Here is a 13,390-nt window from a genome sequence, read left to right on the forward strand (position 1 = left end):
CCATTGATGGTCGCCATGGGATTATCACACGTGCGCAATTTTTGTAGTCAGTTGTGACATATCTGTGATTGCTACTGAAGTAAAAACTTGTTATTGTAAACCTCAAGGAGCCTGAAAAGTTTTCGAATTATCCAGTAGTTTGAGTTGTTTGAGCACTGAATAATGGTCGCTGCTTTTAAATGCAAACAACGTGTGACTGTTTTTTATGTTTCCATCAGTGATTGATTGCTTGCATACTGTCGGGAGGATCATAACAGAACTGCTTCAAAATGGCAAGGCCTGCTGTTTGCACACATGTCTGAGTTGGGCATGCGAATCTGCAGAAAGGAATTCAGGTTTGGCTGGGGCTATTTGGAGTTTGTGTTGCCACACCTGTCATATCTGGATGTGGCCTCCCATTGGGATTCTGTTTGAATTTAACTGATGCGACCTTAGCATCTGAATTAGCGAGCGTACGATGCTATCGACTTACCGTATTTACTCGCATAATAGGCGCACTTTTTTTCCAGAAAATCCGGCTCAAAGTTCGGGGTGCGCCTATTACGCGGGGTAAAATTTCCGGAAATTTTTCGACTCGCAAAATTGAACACACCGCGTAAACGCACTCGTGTACGGGCCGCACCCCGTTTTCGCGAAGAAAATGTTAAAAAAAAAAAAGATCCGTGTAAGGGCCGCACCGAAACTTTCCACGACACACGCGGGAATAGCCTTCGGAATGCACGCGCCGAGGCCTCCGCGATCGGCTCCGGCTGCGCGCAACGGGCGCTTTATCGCGGAGGCCACACACGCGCGCAGGAGCTTCCAGACGCCGCCCACGGAGGGCGCCCAAGGCCAAGCTCATCATCATCATCATCATGTTCCTCCGTCGCGAGCTCCATGGCCGCGAGCTTTCCCTATCTAGTATATCGCCATCAGCATCTCCAGCTCGTTTTTTTTTGTTGTTGTTGTTGCTTTCAAGTGCCGGGATTTGCGGTAGCGCGATAGTTATCGTGGTTTATGGCTTTGCCGCGGAGCGTTGATGTTTTAGCTCGACGGGCAAGCACCTTAACAGCTACACGGCTGGGAGTTTGCTCTCGAACGCGGCAAGCGTGCGGCAGGTCGGAAAATACGACGTGGCGGAGAAGTGCGGCAGTTGCGACTGCGGCGTCCCTAAATTTTCGTACGCGACTCCAGGCGCAGAGTTTTTCGTGGGCCTAAGTCGGGAACGTTTCCGGCTGGAGATGAAGCTTTCCAAACAGACGTTTAAAATGAGCATCCCTGAAAACTGTGCGGCTGTTCTACGCGATGTCGTTGTACGTGCTGTGGGTCCGCAGCAGCTGCGACGGCAGCAGCACTAGTAGGGACTAGTAGTCAGTTCAGCAAAAACTTTGTTAAAATAAAGATTGGGAAACGGGGGGTGGCGAAGCGTCGGCTTGCAATCGTATAAATACAGTACTGATCACAGTGTCAAGTTCGGGGTGCGCCTGTTATGCGCGGAAATAAAAAACTCTGATTTTTCGCGCCCTAACTAGGGGTGCGCCTATTATGCGAGTGCGCCTATTACGCGAGTAAATACGGTACATGGGTGTTAGCTGTGGCTGCCACCAGCAGTCCGAACTCTCTGGATTTCCAAATTAGCTGGGGCTGAATTAACGAGCTTTAACTGTAAATCACCCTTGGCTCCCACGGTGATTGTCACGCTTGAGTTAGCTGCTAATTAGTCAGGGTGTCATCGGCAAGCTTCAAAGCTTGACTTCAGAAACATATTTGGTACATGTGAGAAAGCAGGCTAGCCTGCATTCACTGGTGACGTGAATGTTCCTGTGGCATCATTGCAAACTAAGTGTGATCAATTGTGCAGATTTGCTGAGGATTTTTTAATTGTTGTACTTTCCAGAGTGTCAGTATGCAGTCATTAGATGTCCACTGTCACACATCTTTAGGAAGGCCTCACGTGATCTCAGCCTCATCTGTTGCATCATAGCTGCGGTGCTGTTGTGAGAGCTAAAACTTGAACTGCATGGGAGAAAAAGAATTCAATGAAATAATCGTTTACCTGGTGCAGAGCGATTTTGATCCATGTTTGCCTGTGTCTTGTGGGTCATGCCAATGCAGGAATACATGACGAACTTTACTTTATGCTGAGAAGTTCACTAAATCTAGATGTGGTGAAGTCTGGCTTAAATGTAGTATTTATGGATGCCCTTAATACAGTCATGGCCTTTTTCCCACGGACTTTTTTCAGGTGTGTCAGCGGGAACACAGGTGGCCGGTGGCAAGCGTTCTGTGTTCGACCGGCTTGGCGAAAGCACTGTGAGCAGCACGACGGACTCCTCACTGGTCTCCTCCTCTAAGGTGGGTGGCTCCCTTTCATCTTGTTGCCCTCGCATTTCTTTGCTCGGTTTTCTGTTCCTCGCTTATCGTGCTTTTGATGCCTGTTCAGCTTGGCTAACGTCTTCATTTCCAGCTTGGGTCGCATGTTAATGGGGCTTCTAGCAGACCTTCAGATTACAGCTGTGATGAAGGTGTTTAGGGATGACGTGGCTATTCTGAGGCTGTAAAGAATTCCAAATAGTGCAAGGTCAAAGAGGGGTGCTTATGGATGTACGTGTGAACAAGGCAAGTGCGAATATTCGATAATTTCAAATATTCAAGTCAAATAGTTAAGTATTCGTTATTCGGTTAGATCTGAATGTTTGGTATTGGAAACCTTGAAATGTTTATCTTGAGTGAGTAATGTTTTGGAACTCTTGCTGCATGTGGTTTCGATTTGGCATACCTCCTCCGAGATAGCACTGCGACATGCATGCAACCGAAGGCCCAGCTCCGCACTGCATGCTTGCGTTCCCATGCAACAAACATGAGCAGGTAGAAATTTGGTGCCCAGATCTGTGCCTGCCAGGTGTCTACAGCCATGCTGCTCGTGGTGCACACGCATTGTAACTGGCATTGTGGTGTGCATGAGTGGAGAGATTTAGCTTAGTGCAATCTGCTTCTGTGTGCCGCCAGTGTGCACGTGCTGATTGGTCCCGATGGGGCAGGCGTGCAAACGGCTGGCTGATGCCTGACGCCTTCTGGCATCCTAGGCGGTGATCTGCGCATGCACAATGACTCCCCGTGCAAGTGGATTGCGCTATGCTAAATCTCTCTAATCAGGGGACTCGCAGCTTCCTTCACTTCTGCAGAGTGAGTCTTAGCTGACTGTGGCTGCAGCAGCCACTCCTCTTCGCGTGAACTTCACTAAACAAGCACAATGCCACAACCATGAAGGGAGCTGGCATTAGACACGTGGAGATGGGTGCCCCTTTCTGACTTCTAACGTGGGGTGGTGTGTGGGTCAGGTGTGTGGTTCATTCGTATGCCTAGCTTGTGTCATGGGGTCATCGCTTGAAAGCAGCATTTGGAGGCCCCCTCATATAGGTGTCACACCCCACAGGTACGACAGCACTGCATGTAGGTCGGCTCCCCAAATTTCCATTTTGTGACGAAAGCTTGAATGCATTCTCTTTTTTATATATATAGTGGCTTTTGTGTGTTAAAAAAATACATGATGTTGATAATGCCTATTGTGCTGTTCAGTCTTTTTTGTGAACCAAAGTTATTTGCTACAAATTCACTTTGAACCAAAAAACCACTATACGCACATACCTAATTTGAACATAAATCTCTAACACAGTAGCAGCCGCCTGCTGGTGTGCTCTGTCCTCTTTTTTTCATGTGTTTGTGCATATGCCTATGTATATACGCATGCATACATGCATATTTGCATGTGTGAACGAAGCACTTGGAGTGCAACATTTGGGAGAAAGCCTGATGAAGCTGAACCAAACAAATTTGCTTTTTGTGTGCTCATTCCCCTTTCTCTCTTTCCCGTAAAGCCACCTGTTGTGGAATGTACAAATACTACAGTGGAACCCTTACTGGGCATCCGTGTTCATGGGGTGACTGGGATTTTACTACGAATTAGTGCGAGCCCTGCAAATTCTCTATGTATATTGATAATGCATTGAAAGCCTTGTTTTTATGTTGGAAAATTATGCATGCTCCTTTTCGCATGGCAGCTGGCGGGAGCTGTTCAGAATGAGAGAGACTGGCAGAGTGTGTTATTAGACATCTTTACCGTTTCTAATAACCGTTATTACTGTATAATAACACATTATTAGCATATCGTGTACCTTGTTACCGTTACTAGTACCGGAGTACCGCAAGTTCGCACGCAGCCAATGTGCATATGTAAATCAGCTTGACGCCGCCAGATAGCACCGGGTACCCGGCAGCTGTGTGCACATCTGCAGCATCGAGACCAAACAGGACATGCTCACTGGCAGTGAGCAGGCTCCCAGTACTCCAGTACTGGTAATGCGGTACACGGTATGCTATAGGTGTCTATGGCAGAGGCCATGTTAAGGGGAGACACGGAGGTTTGCGGCCGAAAAATGACCAAAAAATCGACTTCTCATAGTATTTTTTTTCCAAATCTAGACGTTCTGAAGAACCCATAAATAAAATATTACAACCGTCTATGAAGTATTTATCGACTTATTGCTCTTCAAAGTCGTCTGTGTAGCAGTTTTTCTCGTGAGAATCACCAAAAAAACTCTCAAATTCAAACGCGTACCGCGCAAGAACCGCGCCGCGGAGCGCAACCATTTTGGTCTCGTTTGAAACGCGAAGCTCTTAGCTATCCGTTTTCGGTGGAAAACCGTCTGCGCATCTGGCAACAGCGGTGCACCAAGCCAGTAAAAAATAAAAAATACTCGTACCGCATTGGCGCTTTCGTGTCACGTGTCCTGAATCCCGTCTCTCTATTGGATGTTGGGAATTTGTCTGCTAAAAAGATAAAAAAAAACGGCACCGCGTCCGCCATTTTGGATACAGCTTTTTCGAACGCGCTACGATGGCTGGCGGTAAAAGGAAGTTCCGCACTGCCCATGCATTCGGAAAAAAGAAAAAACGACGGCAATCGCGGCCGCCACGGCCGCAGTCACGCGAAATGTCACCGGATGCATCAGCATTGGAGACCGCCGACACTACGAGCCCTGCCGCGGCGTCGTTGCAAGATGCTCCTGCTGCAACAACCGACGGAGCCAAGAGAGCCGTCCGTGTGGACACACCGTTTCTGACCGACGCCGATCGAACGGAGCTAGAGCGTCGCGCGACGGAGGTGCGACGTGAACTTTCGTCAGTTTCAGGCACTCGGCGAAAGCAATCTCTCTTGGGACCAACGATCGACGATGCCCCTGCGTCGGGAACGCCGTTCACGGTGCTAGCCCTAACCGCCGTGAATGAGCTGCTCGAGTGTGTGAAGTGCAACGCGTGCGGCGGTTCCGTGAACATTGCAAAAGGTGAGCTGGAATTTGGGATTGCTGTGAAGCTCTCGCTCAATTGCGAAGTCTGCGGGCAGTTAAAAACCACTTGGAGCTCGCCTAGAGTAGGCACGAACGCGACCTGTAAGCCCTTCGAAGTCAACGTTCTCGCCGCGCGTGCGGCTGCAAGCACGGGAAACGGGCAGACCGCATTAAACGACATTTTCGCCGCGCTCAACATTTCCCGGCGGGGTATGCACTGCAAAACATACCAGGGTTACTTGAAAGACAAGCTGAACCCTGCTGCTCTAAATGCTGCCACACAAGTGATGAGTGACTGTGCTGATGCGGTGAAACTTGCCTACCAGAACCTGAACTTTGATCACCCAGCAAACATAGCTGTGTCATTCGATGGAACGTGGCTCACACGGGGCCATTCATCGCATGTGTGCGTTGGAACCGTAATAGAACTCTTCACGGGCTATGTTCTGGATTTTGTTGTGTTGTCCAATTTCTGCCTGGGATGCCGTTGTGGTCCGAAGGAGGGCGATCCTGAATTTGAAGCATGGCAAGCGGAACACAAATGCCAGAAGAACACTTCGAGCAAGCCAGGTGAAATGGAAGTTGAAGCAGCCAGGATTCTTTTCAGCCGCTCACTTGAAAAGTATGGGCTGCGCTATGTCACCATGCTCTGTGATGGCGACAGCCGCGCTTTCAACAGTCTGCAAGAGGCGAAGGTGTACGGATATATCCAAATACAAAAAGAAGACTGCACCAACCATGTCAGCAAGAGAATGGGGACGGCACTTCGGAACCTAGTGCATAAAAAAAAAGGAGAAAACGGGCCAAGCCTCAGCGGTAAAGGAAAGCTGACTGGCGAGCTCATTACAAAGCTCACCATGTGGGCGTTGAAAACACACCAGGGTGATGTCGATAAGATGCACAATGCTGTGCTTGCCACTTACAACCATGTGACATCAACGGATGCCGAGCCAAACCATGGTCTCTGCCCTCAAGGCCAGGAATCCTGGTGCAAGTACAACCAGGCTTTGGCGAAGAGTGAACCACCCCCCAAGCATCGCTATAACTTGCCGAAGTATGTCGCAGATGCTCTGAAACCTGTTTTCGTCCGCCTCTCCGACAGGAAGCTGCTGGAGCGCTGCCAACGGGGAAAAACGCAGAACTCAAATGAGAGTCTTCACTCTGTGATTTGGTCACTGGTGCCCAAGACCAAACACGCCTCTTTGTTTGCAGTGCAGTCAGCTGTTGCCGAAGCAGTAACAAGATTCAATGCCGGCAAGGAGTATGCTACCAAAGCTATTTTGCAGCAGCTAAGCGTAAATCATGGCACTGCAGCTATTGAAAGGTCAGCCGAGAAGGATCGGCGCCGGCTTGCAACATCCGATGCAAAGCATCTACAAGCAGAAAGGTTCCGCAGCGCTATGAAAAGAAAGCGCACAACTGAAAAAGACTCCGATTACATGCCTGGTGCATTCTAAGGATGAATCATTGCAGATTCATGGCTGTTATTGGCCATAATAAAGTGTTACTGGGTTCTCAAACTTCTTTTCTTGATTTCTCAAAATGGATTTTTCTGCTACACTGACAACCCTTGCCCAAGATATCTTGAGATCTACTGGTCCGATTTGCATGATTTTTGTTGCATTTGAAAGCTTATGCGATGCTTTGAGCAACCATACTAAAACATATACATATTTCTGCGCATAAATATAAATTACAATCAATTTATCTGGCACTAGAAAATTGCATTTTCAGACTGGAAATTTCTAAAGGCTGTAACTTTTCTGGGCCGCCGCGGTGGCTCAGTGGCTATGGTGCTCGGCTGCTGACCCAAAAGACGCGGGTTCGATCCCGGCCGCGGCGGCTAGAATTTCTTTGGAGGAGAAATTCTAGAGGCCCGTGTACTGTGCGATGTCAGTGCACGTTGAAGAACCCCAGGTGGTCGAAATTTCCGGAGCCCTCCACTACGGCGTCTCTCATAGCCTTAGTCGCTTTGGGACGTTAAACCCCATAAACCAAACCTAACTTTTCTGGTGATTGATGTAAAATTATGCCTGTGCTATGGTTGCATTCCCTGATCCTTCTAGAGCATGCCCATGTAAAATACAGGCCAGTATTTCCACTGCAAGTTGCCATAATTTTGGGCAAGGTGACCCAACATGACACTTGAAATATCTTGACATCTATGTAAGCTAGGTAAAATCTAATTGCATATTTGTTATCAGCAGAAGAAACTACACCAGGTGTAAAAATTTCAACTTCATACCTTAAGAAATAAGAAAAAAAGGTCAAACCGCAGTGTCTCCCCTTAAACCTAATTTGTTCCAAATCAAAATCAAGATGGTGACATGTGCGCAACAATGCGATCCTGTGCACTACAGCCTGTAATTACAGTTATGTTGATGGCTCCGACTCTGCTCGTGCGACTCACGGCCGTCAGTGTGAGGCGAGTCTCACCTGGAGTGCTTTTCCGTGCACTTTGCTAACAAAGGCATTACAGAAAGCAGTTGTATGCTTGTACCCGCATCAAGTTGCTGTAGAGGCAGGCGCAAACAAGATTAGTCGTTTCTATGATCAGTGGTGGCTAGTTTGAAAGTGCTTTCCACTGTGGCTTCAGTGTTGAACGCGTTAGGCCTAGCGACACCAAGCAACCGGTGCACTGTAGGAAGCGTGCCATCAGTGTTGGTGCACTGTAGTCCTGCATTTGTGCCACAGGCGAGCATCGTGACCTCTTTTATGATGCAAATGCCCAATACACACTGCTGCTGCAGAGTGCCAGCGATTCTAAATAGAGTCCGAACAGAAAGACATGCTGCTGGCATGGTTGTATCGCGCGTTGCAGAACAGCTTCAAAAAGTCGGAGCACCCATGTTTCTGGCATGCCAACTAAATCATCGTTTTCGGGACGCCTGGCTGCGTGGTCTCGGGCTGCGCCGACTGTGTTGGACAATGTGGACAGCGCGTCTCTTCGCCGCGACTCCGGCCGCGTAAGAACTGGCGCCACGGAGCCTGAAAATGAATTGACGCCACTGCAGCATGTAGTGGATGTGATGCCCTGCAATCTGGCATGGATGCTGCAATGCCGGAAAATTGTGCCTCGTCGGCTTCGCTGGGCTGCCTGAACAGTGAGTCTCTTCACAGCAACTACGGTTGCGTGAGGATTGACACGACGGTAGTGATGAGCAGCGAACTGCAACGAGCGAGTGCCCGTGAGAAAGCTGCGCTTCGACAGATTGACTCAACGCCAGCAGCAAAAAAGGAAGCTGGAGTGTTTCAGGAACAGTAGAAAGGAAGCGTCGCCTGTGTCAGACTAGATCTCACCTCTTCGAATGTGCTTGTGAGTCTTGTGGAGTGCAGAACGTGCCGTGGGTGTGTGGAGGTAGTGCGGGGTGATCGAGATTATGGCCTCGCTACGAAGCTGGTACTGGTGTGCGAAAACTGTGGCAAAGTTTCGTCCGTATGGAGCTCTCAGAGGGTTGACGACATGAAACGTTGCAACCCCTTCGAGGTAAACGTGCTTGTGGGCCGCACAATGCTGTCAACTGGTAACGGCCAAAAGGCCATGAACGACATATTTTCGGCCATGGGGTTGTCTGAGTGAGCATTGCACAAAAAAAACTTTTCAGAACCACCTGAAAACTGCCCTACAGCCCGCTGCCACTCAAGCAGCAGAAACTGCAATGAAGCAGTGCTCGCATGAAGTGGCTGTGCTGTATGAAGAGTTGTGCTTTGGCCACTGAAATAATATTGCCATATGCTTCGACGAGACATGGATGACGCGGGGCCACTCATCGCATATCGGTGTCTGAGCTGTGATAGAGCTATTCACCGGCTACATGTTGGACTACGTTATCCTAAGTAATTTTTGCTTAGGTTGTGAACTCTGTCTGAAACCTGACACAGAGGATTACAAAGACGGGGAGGAAAAGCACCAGGTCAGATGCCAGAAAAACACTGACTGCAAATCAGGTCAAATGGAGACTGCGGCAGGCCTCACTTTATTTCAGAGATCTGTTGAATGCCACAACCTCCGCTACACGACTCTCCTTTGTGATGGGGACAGTCGCATGTTTGATGCCATAAACCAGGCGCAAGTTTATGGGTTTATCCCAGTCGAGAAAGATGATTGCGTCAACTACGTAAAAAAAAAAGAATGGGAACGGCTCTTCGCAGCCTCGTTCAGAAGCACAAACGAAGATGGTCGAAGCTTAGGAGGTAAAGGCCGACTAACGGGTGATTTGATTTTAAAATTGAGTATGTATTATGGTCGTGCTCTCAGATCGCATGAAGGCGACATAAACAACATGAAAAGAGCAGTCATGGCCACATACCGCCATATGACATCTACGGATGATCACTCTGACCACCTGTGCCCAACTGGCAGGGATTCATGGTGCTGGCACAATGCCGCTGTTACAAAAGGAGATCCAGCACCGAAACACAGCTACAATTTACCACAGGATGTAGCTCGTGCACTGCTGCCAGTTTATGAGCGGCTTTCTGAAACAAAACTGCTGGAAAGGTGTTTCCATGGGAAAACACAGAACTCTAATGAGAGTTTTCATTCTGTCCTCTGGAGTCTGGTGCCAAAAGAGCGTCATCCTCACTGTTTGCCATCGAAGCAGCTGTCGCTGAGGTGGTGCTTCGCTTCAATACAGGGAGCCAGAATGCAGCTGCCACAATACTAGGCGAGCTAAAAACAAATACGCCAAGAACAGGCCTCAAGAGGGCTACGGAGAAAGATGTTCGTCAAAGTCCCAAATGTGACAAGAAATATGAAAGGTCAAATGCATTGAAGAAGGGTGTGAAGCGAAAGCACCGGGACTCTATGCACCCAGATTATGCTCCTGGGGCATACTGATTGCATTTTTCTAGCTCCTTGTAAAGTTTTGTGGGGATAAATAATCTGTAAAACGTTTTTCTTCGTTTTCTCAAAACTGTATTTTTGACTGTGTTGCAGGTTCAGAGGTGCAATATTTCTGGTTTCGCATGTGCTGTCGTCATAATTCTTTTTTTGCCATAAAGGTGGACTCCTGTGGAATGCAAAGATGTGAATATTTTTGTGGTGCTTTTTAGGGAAATTTTTTTAAACCTTTTTTTTTCTTGTGTGTCCAAATGTTCATTTTTTTTGTCCGCAGTTTCAATTGCTCTAACTTTGGTTCAAATTGGTCCAGAACATTTATATTGGCGTATTGCACTCTCTGTTTGTTCTAGATTATTGCACAATGATAATCTTGAGTATAACACTTATAGTTTCAAAATTAGGTCACCTCCAAACAAAGAACATGAATTACCTAATATCTTGTGAACTAGATGGCTCACAGAAAATATAATTACATATTTTAAATCAGTACAAAAAAATACATAAACAGGGCAATTTTAGTCAAAATCTACCTGTTGGAAATAAAAAAAAAAATTGCTTAAGACCAGGGTTGCCCACCTTAACTCTATCACATTAAAACACACGGAGCATGCAGGTGCACACAACTGCTGATTTGTGGGCACCCAGATATAAAGTGTCTGAGGTGGCACACGTGGAGCGTCTTGTCACTGCACTAAACTACCTGGCGCGGAACCGAAGGGATGTCAAGCCCACTTGTTCCATGCATACACAGAGGCTCACCAGAGTTCGCTCAAGGGTGCGCGCTCTGCCCCATTGCCACAAGAGTGCCATAAGGTTGTCTGGGGTAGCACCTGAGCCTGGTAGACCACAAAAATATCGTGATGCGGCTTGGTGAACGCAGCCCAGAGAAGGAGTGGATGCTCCATTTCAACCACACCACATTCACCACATGCGTCAGTTCTCGCTAATCTGTGGAGCACCTGTCTGTCTCCGAGTTTCACGCATCCTACACGCGCACAAAGGATCATTGCGTGCTACAGCCATGCCAGTGAGCTACCACTGACGCTGTGGACATGCTCACCTCAACCTATTTTTTTGGGAGACTCATATTAGGTGTGCCCCTTTGATCATGTGAGGTCATGCTGGTTCTAGTGCTGAACAACCAGGTTCTGTTCATTACTTCAGTCTCAGCAGTCTCCTCTCTTATGAGCAGGGAGCCAGCACGGTGTTCCAGCGCCTTGGCCCCAGCACAGGCTCTGAGGAAGAGGTGGAGCCGGCCAGGACGGTGCTGACCACCACCACCACCAGGCAGCAGCAGCTCCCGCCTCCATACCAGGCCGTCCTGGCAGCCGCAGCCAAGCCAAGCCGAGTGATTCGGCTCAACACCCGTAAGGGGCCTCCCACAGTGTCCATCACAGGGGACAAGGCTTGTTCAGCTGTGTTTTTGGATACAGTGTGGGAGGCAGTTTTTTTTACTTTATTATGGCGCAGGGGTCCTGAATTTTAGATTCTGGGAACCATGGGGGCTTTCAAAAGGTGCTGAGGAACACCAGGGTTCTTGGCTTCTGTTAGGCTTGTACGAATATTCAACATTTTCAAAGCCTTTGCAGCAACACCACAGAGGCTTCACCTCTGTCACAGCCATTTCTCTGTCACAGACCTCCCAAACATAATTACACGTGGCCATTGCTGTGGGACTGGATTCATGTGTATCCTCACAACCTGCACTAGATTTTAATAACTCAAGTTTTCCATGGTTAAAATTTTTTTAACGTGACAAGCCACACTAAACACCTATCAGACAAGCCACAATGCCGTTTGCTTCTCTCCCGCCTTCATTCAGTACTATAGAACCACAAAACTTGCAGTACGCAAACGAAAAAGTCACTGCAGTCCATCCGTGTTCAACACTTGCTTTAGAAAGCATATGGTGCATCATCGCTTCGCAAAACGTGTGGTCACACTAGGCCCGTCTCGGTCGGCAGACTGTCGGCAAACGCATTTTGTGCATTGTTGTTGCTGTTGATTGTCACACTGCGCCAGTGTCATGCTGATGGTGGGCATACAGCAGTGTAGGTGACGCATCGCCGAAATTGGAACAGTCATTTGGGTTGGCCGGCACGATGCCTCGCTGTCTGCACCAACCAATAACTGTCGCCATCTTCACTTCGTCCCACCCAAAACCGCGCCCCGCGATTGCTCCTGCTCCCATGGCGTTGATTTCAATATCTGCTGGGCAATATTGTCTGCTTCCTATATATTAAATACCTTGTGTTTTCACTAAATGAGTGCTTCAAAAGAATAGTACTAAACCATTCAGCATTTAGCAAGTGCGCGTGACATTCCCCCCAGGAATGCACCGGTGAGGATGACTGCACCCCAGCATTACTGCTGTTTATAATAGCTGTGTACAAACAGATGCTGCTTGTTTACATGGCGTAAAAAGCAAGCTCAACTCTGCTTATGTTAAAGGTGCACTGAAGAGGAATCTGAACTTGTCTTTTTGCCGCGGGAACTCGATCGACACGTTCCGAGCTTTCTTAGAAACTGCAACTTATTGCCCTGTATGGCCAGTTTCCCAAATTAAATCGAATTAACGTCCGGCTCCCGCCCTTTTTTTTTAATTCTGCCTCGTACGGTGGGCAGAGTCGACCAACGCGTGGAGTGGAGTGCCTTTCACCCAGTCCCGTGGAGGCTTGCTGCTCTGCCATCGGCAGAGTAATACGTAGTAGTCCGTAGTAGCAAATAGTCTGCGCGTATTTTTATTTCTGCGGGCTTATTTTGCGGCTATATTATCTGCAAATGAAACTATTTATTCATGGAAACCTAAAAAACAAAATAAAGCGAAAGCAAAGCCTCCACGGAGCTGGCTGAAAGGAACTTCACGCGTTGGTCAACTCCGCCCATTGTACGAGGCAGAATTCAAAAGAAAGGGCGGGAGCCGGACGTTAATTCGATTTAATTAGGGAAATCGGCTACACAGGGCAATAAGTCGCAGTTTCTAAGAATGCTAGGAACGTGTGATCGAGTTCCCGCGGCAAAAAGACAAGTTCAGAATCCTCTTCAGTGCACCTTTAAATGCTTGATTATCTTCTGCACTAGTTGTAGCTTTACTTGTTTTGTACAATGTGATAAATCTGCAAGCAGCGCCGATTGATGCGAGTGAGTGTCTGGGAAATGCCTGATAATCGGGGTGTTTCCCGCTGATTTTATCTGCTGCCTCTGATGTGACCAGTACTTC

General features: G+C 48.1%; 2 protein-coding genes and 1 pseudogene across 6 annotated transcripts in view; all 3 read left to right on the top strand.

The window, feature by feature from the left end:
• LOC149333614 (uncharacterized) overlaps positions 1 to 13,390 on the top strand; it is a 48,844-nt gene that overhangs the window by 19,768 nt on the left and 15,686 nt on the right. For all 5 annotated transcript variants that reach the window (XM_089558716.1, XM_089558719.1, XM_089558717.1 and 2 more), the window contains exons 6-7: positions 2,225 to 2,334; positions 11,363 to 11,537. In XM_089558716.1, coding sequence (XP_089414842.1) covers positions 2,225 to 2,334; positions 11,363 to 11,537 — 285 coding nt within the window. The remainder of the gene's footprint in view (positions 1 to 2,224; positions 2,335 to 11,362; positions 11,538 to 13,390) is intronic.
• LOC149333615 (uncharacterized) lies at positions 4,389 to 7,088 on the top strand. Its single transcript, XM_089556088.1, has one exon. The coding sequence runs from the start codon at positions 4,877 to 4,879 to the stop codon at positions 6,782 to 6,784; it is 1,908 nt and encodes a 635-aa protein (XP_089412214.1). The 5' UTR covers positions 4,389 to 4,876; the 3' UTR covers positions 6,785 to 7,088.
• Positions 8,101 to 11,355, top strand: LOC149333616 (uncharacterized; annotated as a pseudogene).

Source organism: Amblyomma mixtum, chromosome 8, assembly GCF_055824585.1.
Source record: "Amblyomma mixtum isolate Tamu chromosome 8, ASM5582458v1, whole genome shotgun sequence".
Classification (NCBI taxonomy): domain Eukaryota; kingdom Metazoa; phylum Arthropoda; class Arachnida; order Ixodida; family Ixodidae; genus Amblyomma; species Amblyomma mixtum.

Bases quoted from the DNA above. Each gene is read 5' to 3' on its own strand.
- LOC149333615 (XM_089556088.1), top strand. From the start codon at position 4,877: ATGGCTGGCGGTAAAAGGAAGTTCCGCACTGCCCATGCATTCGGAAAA.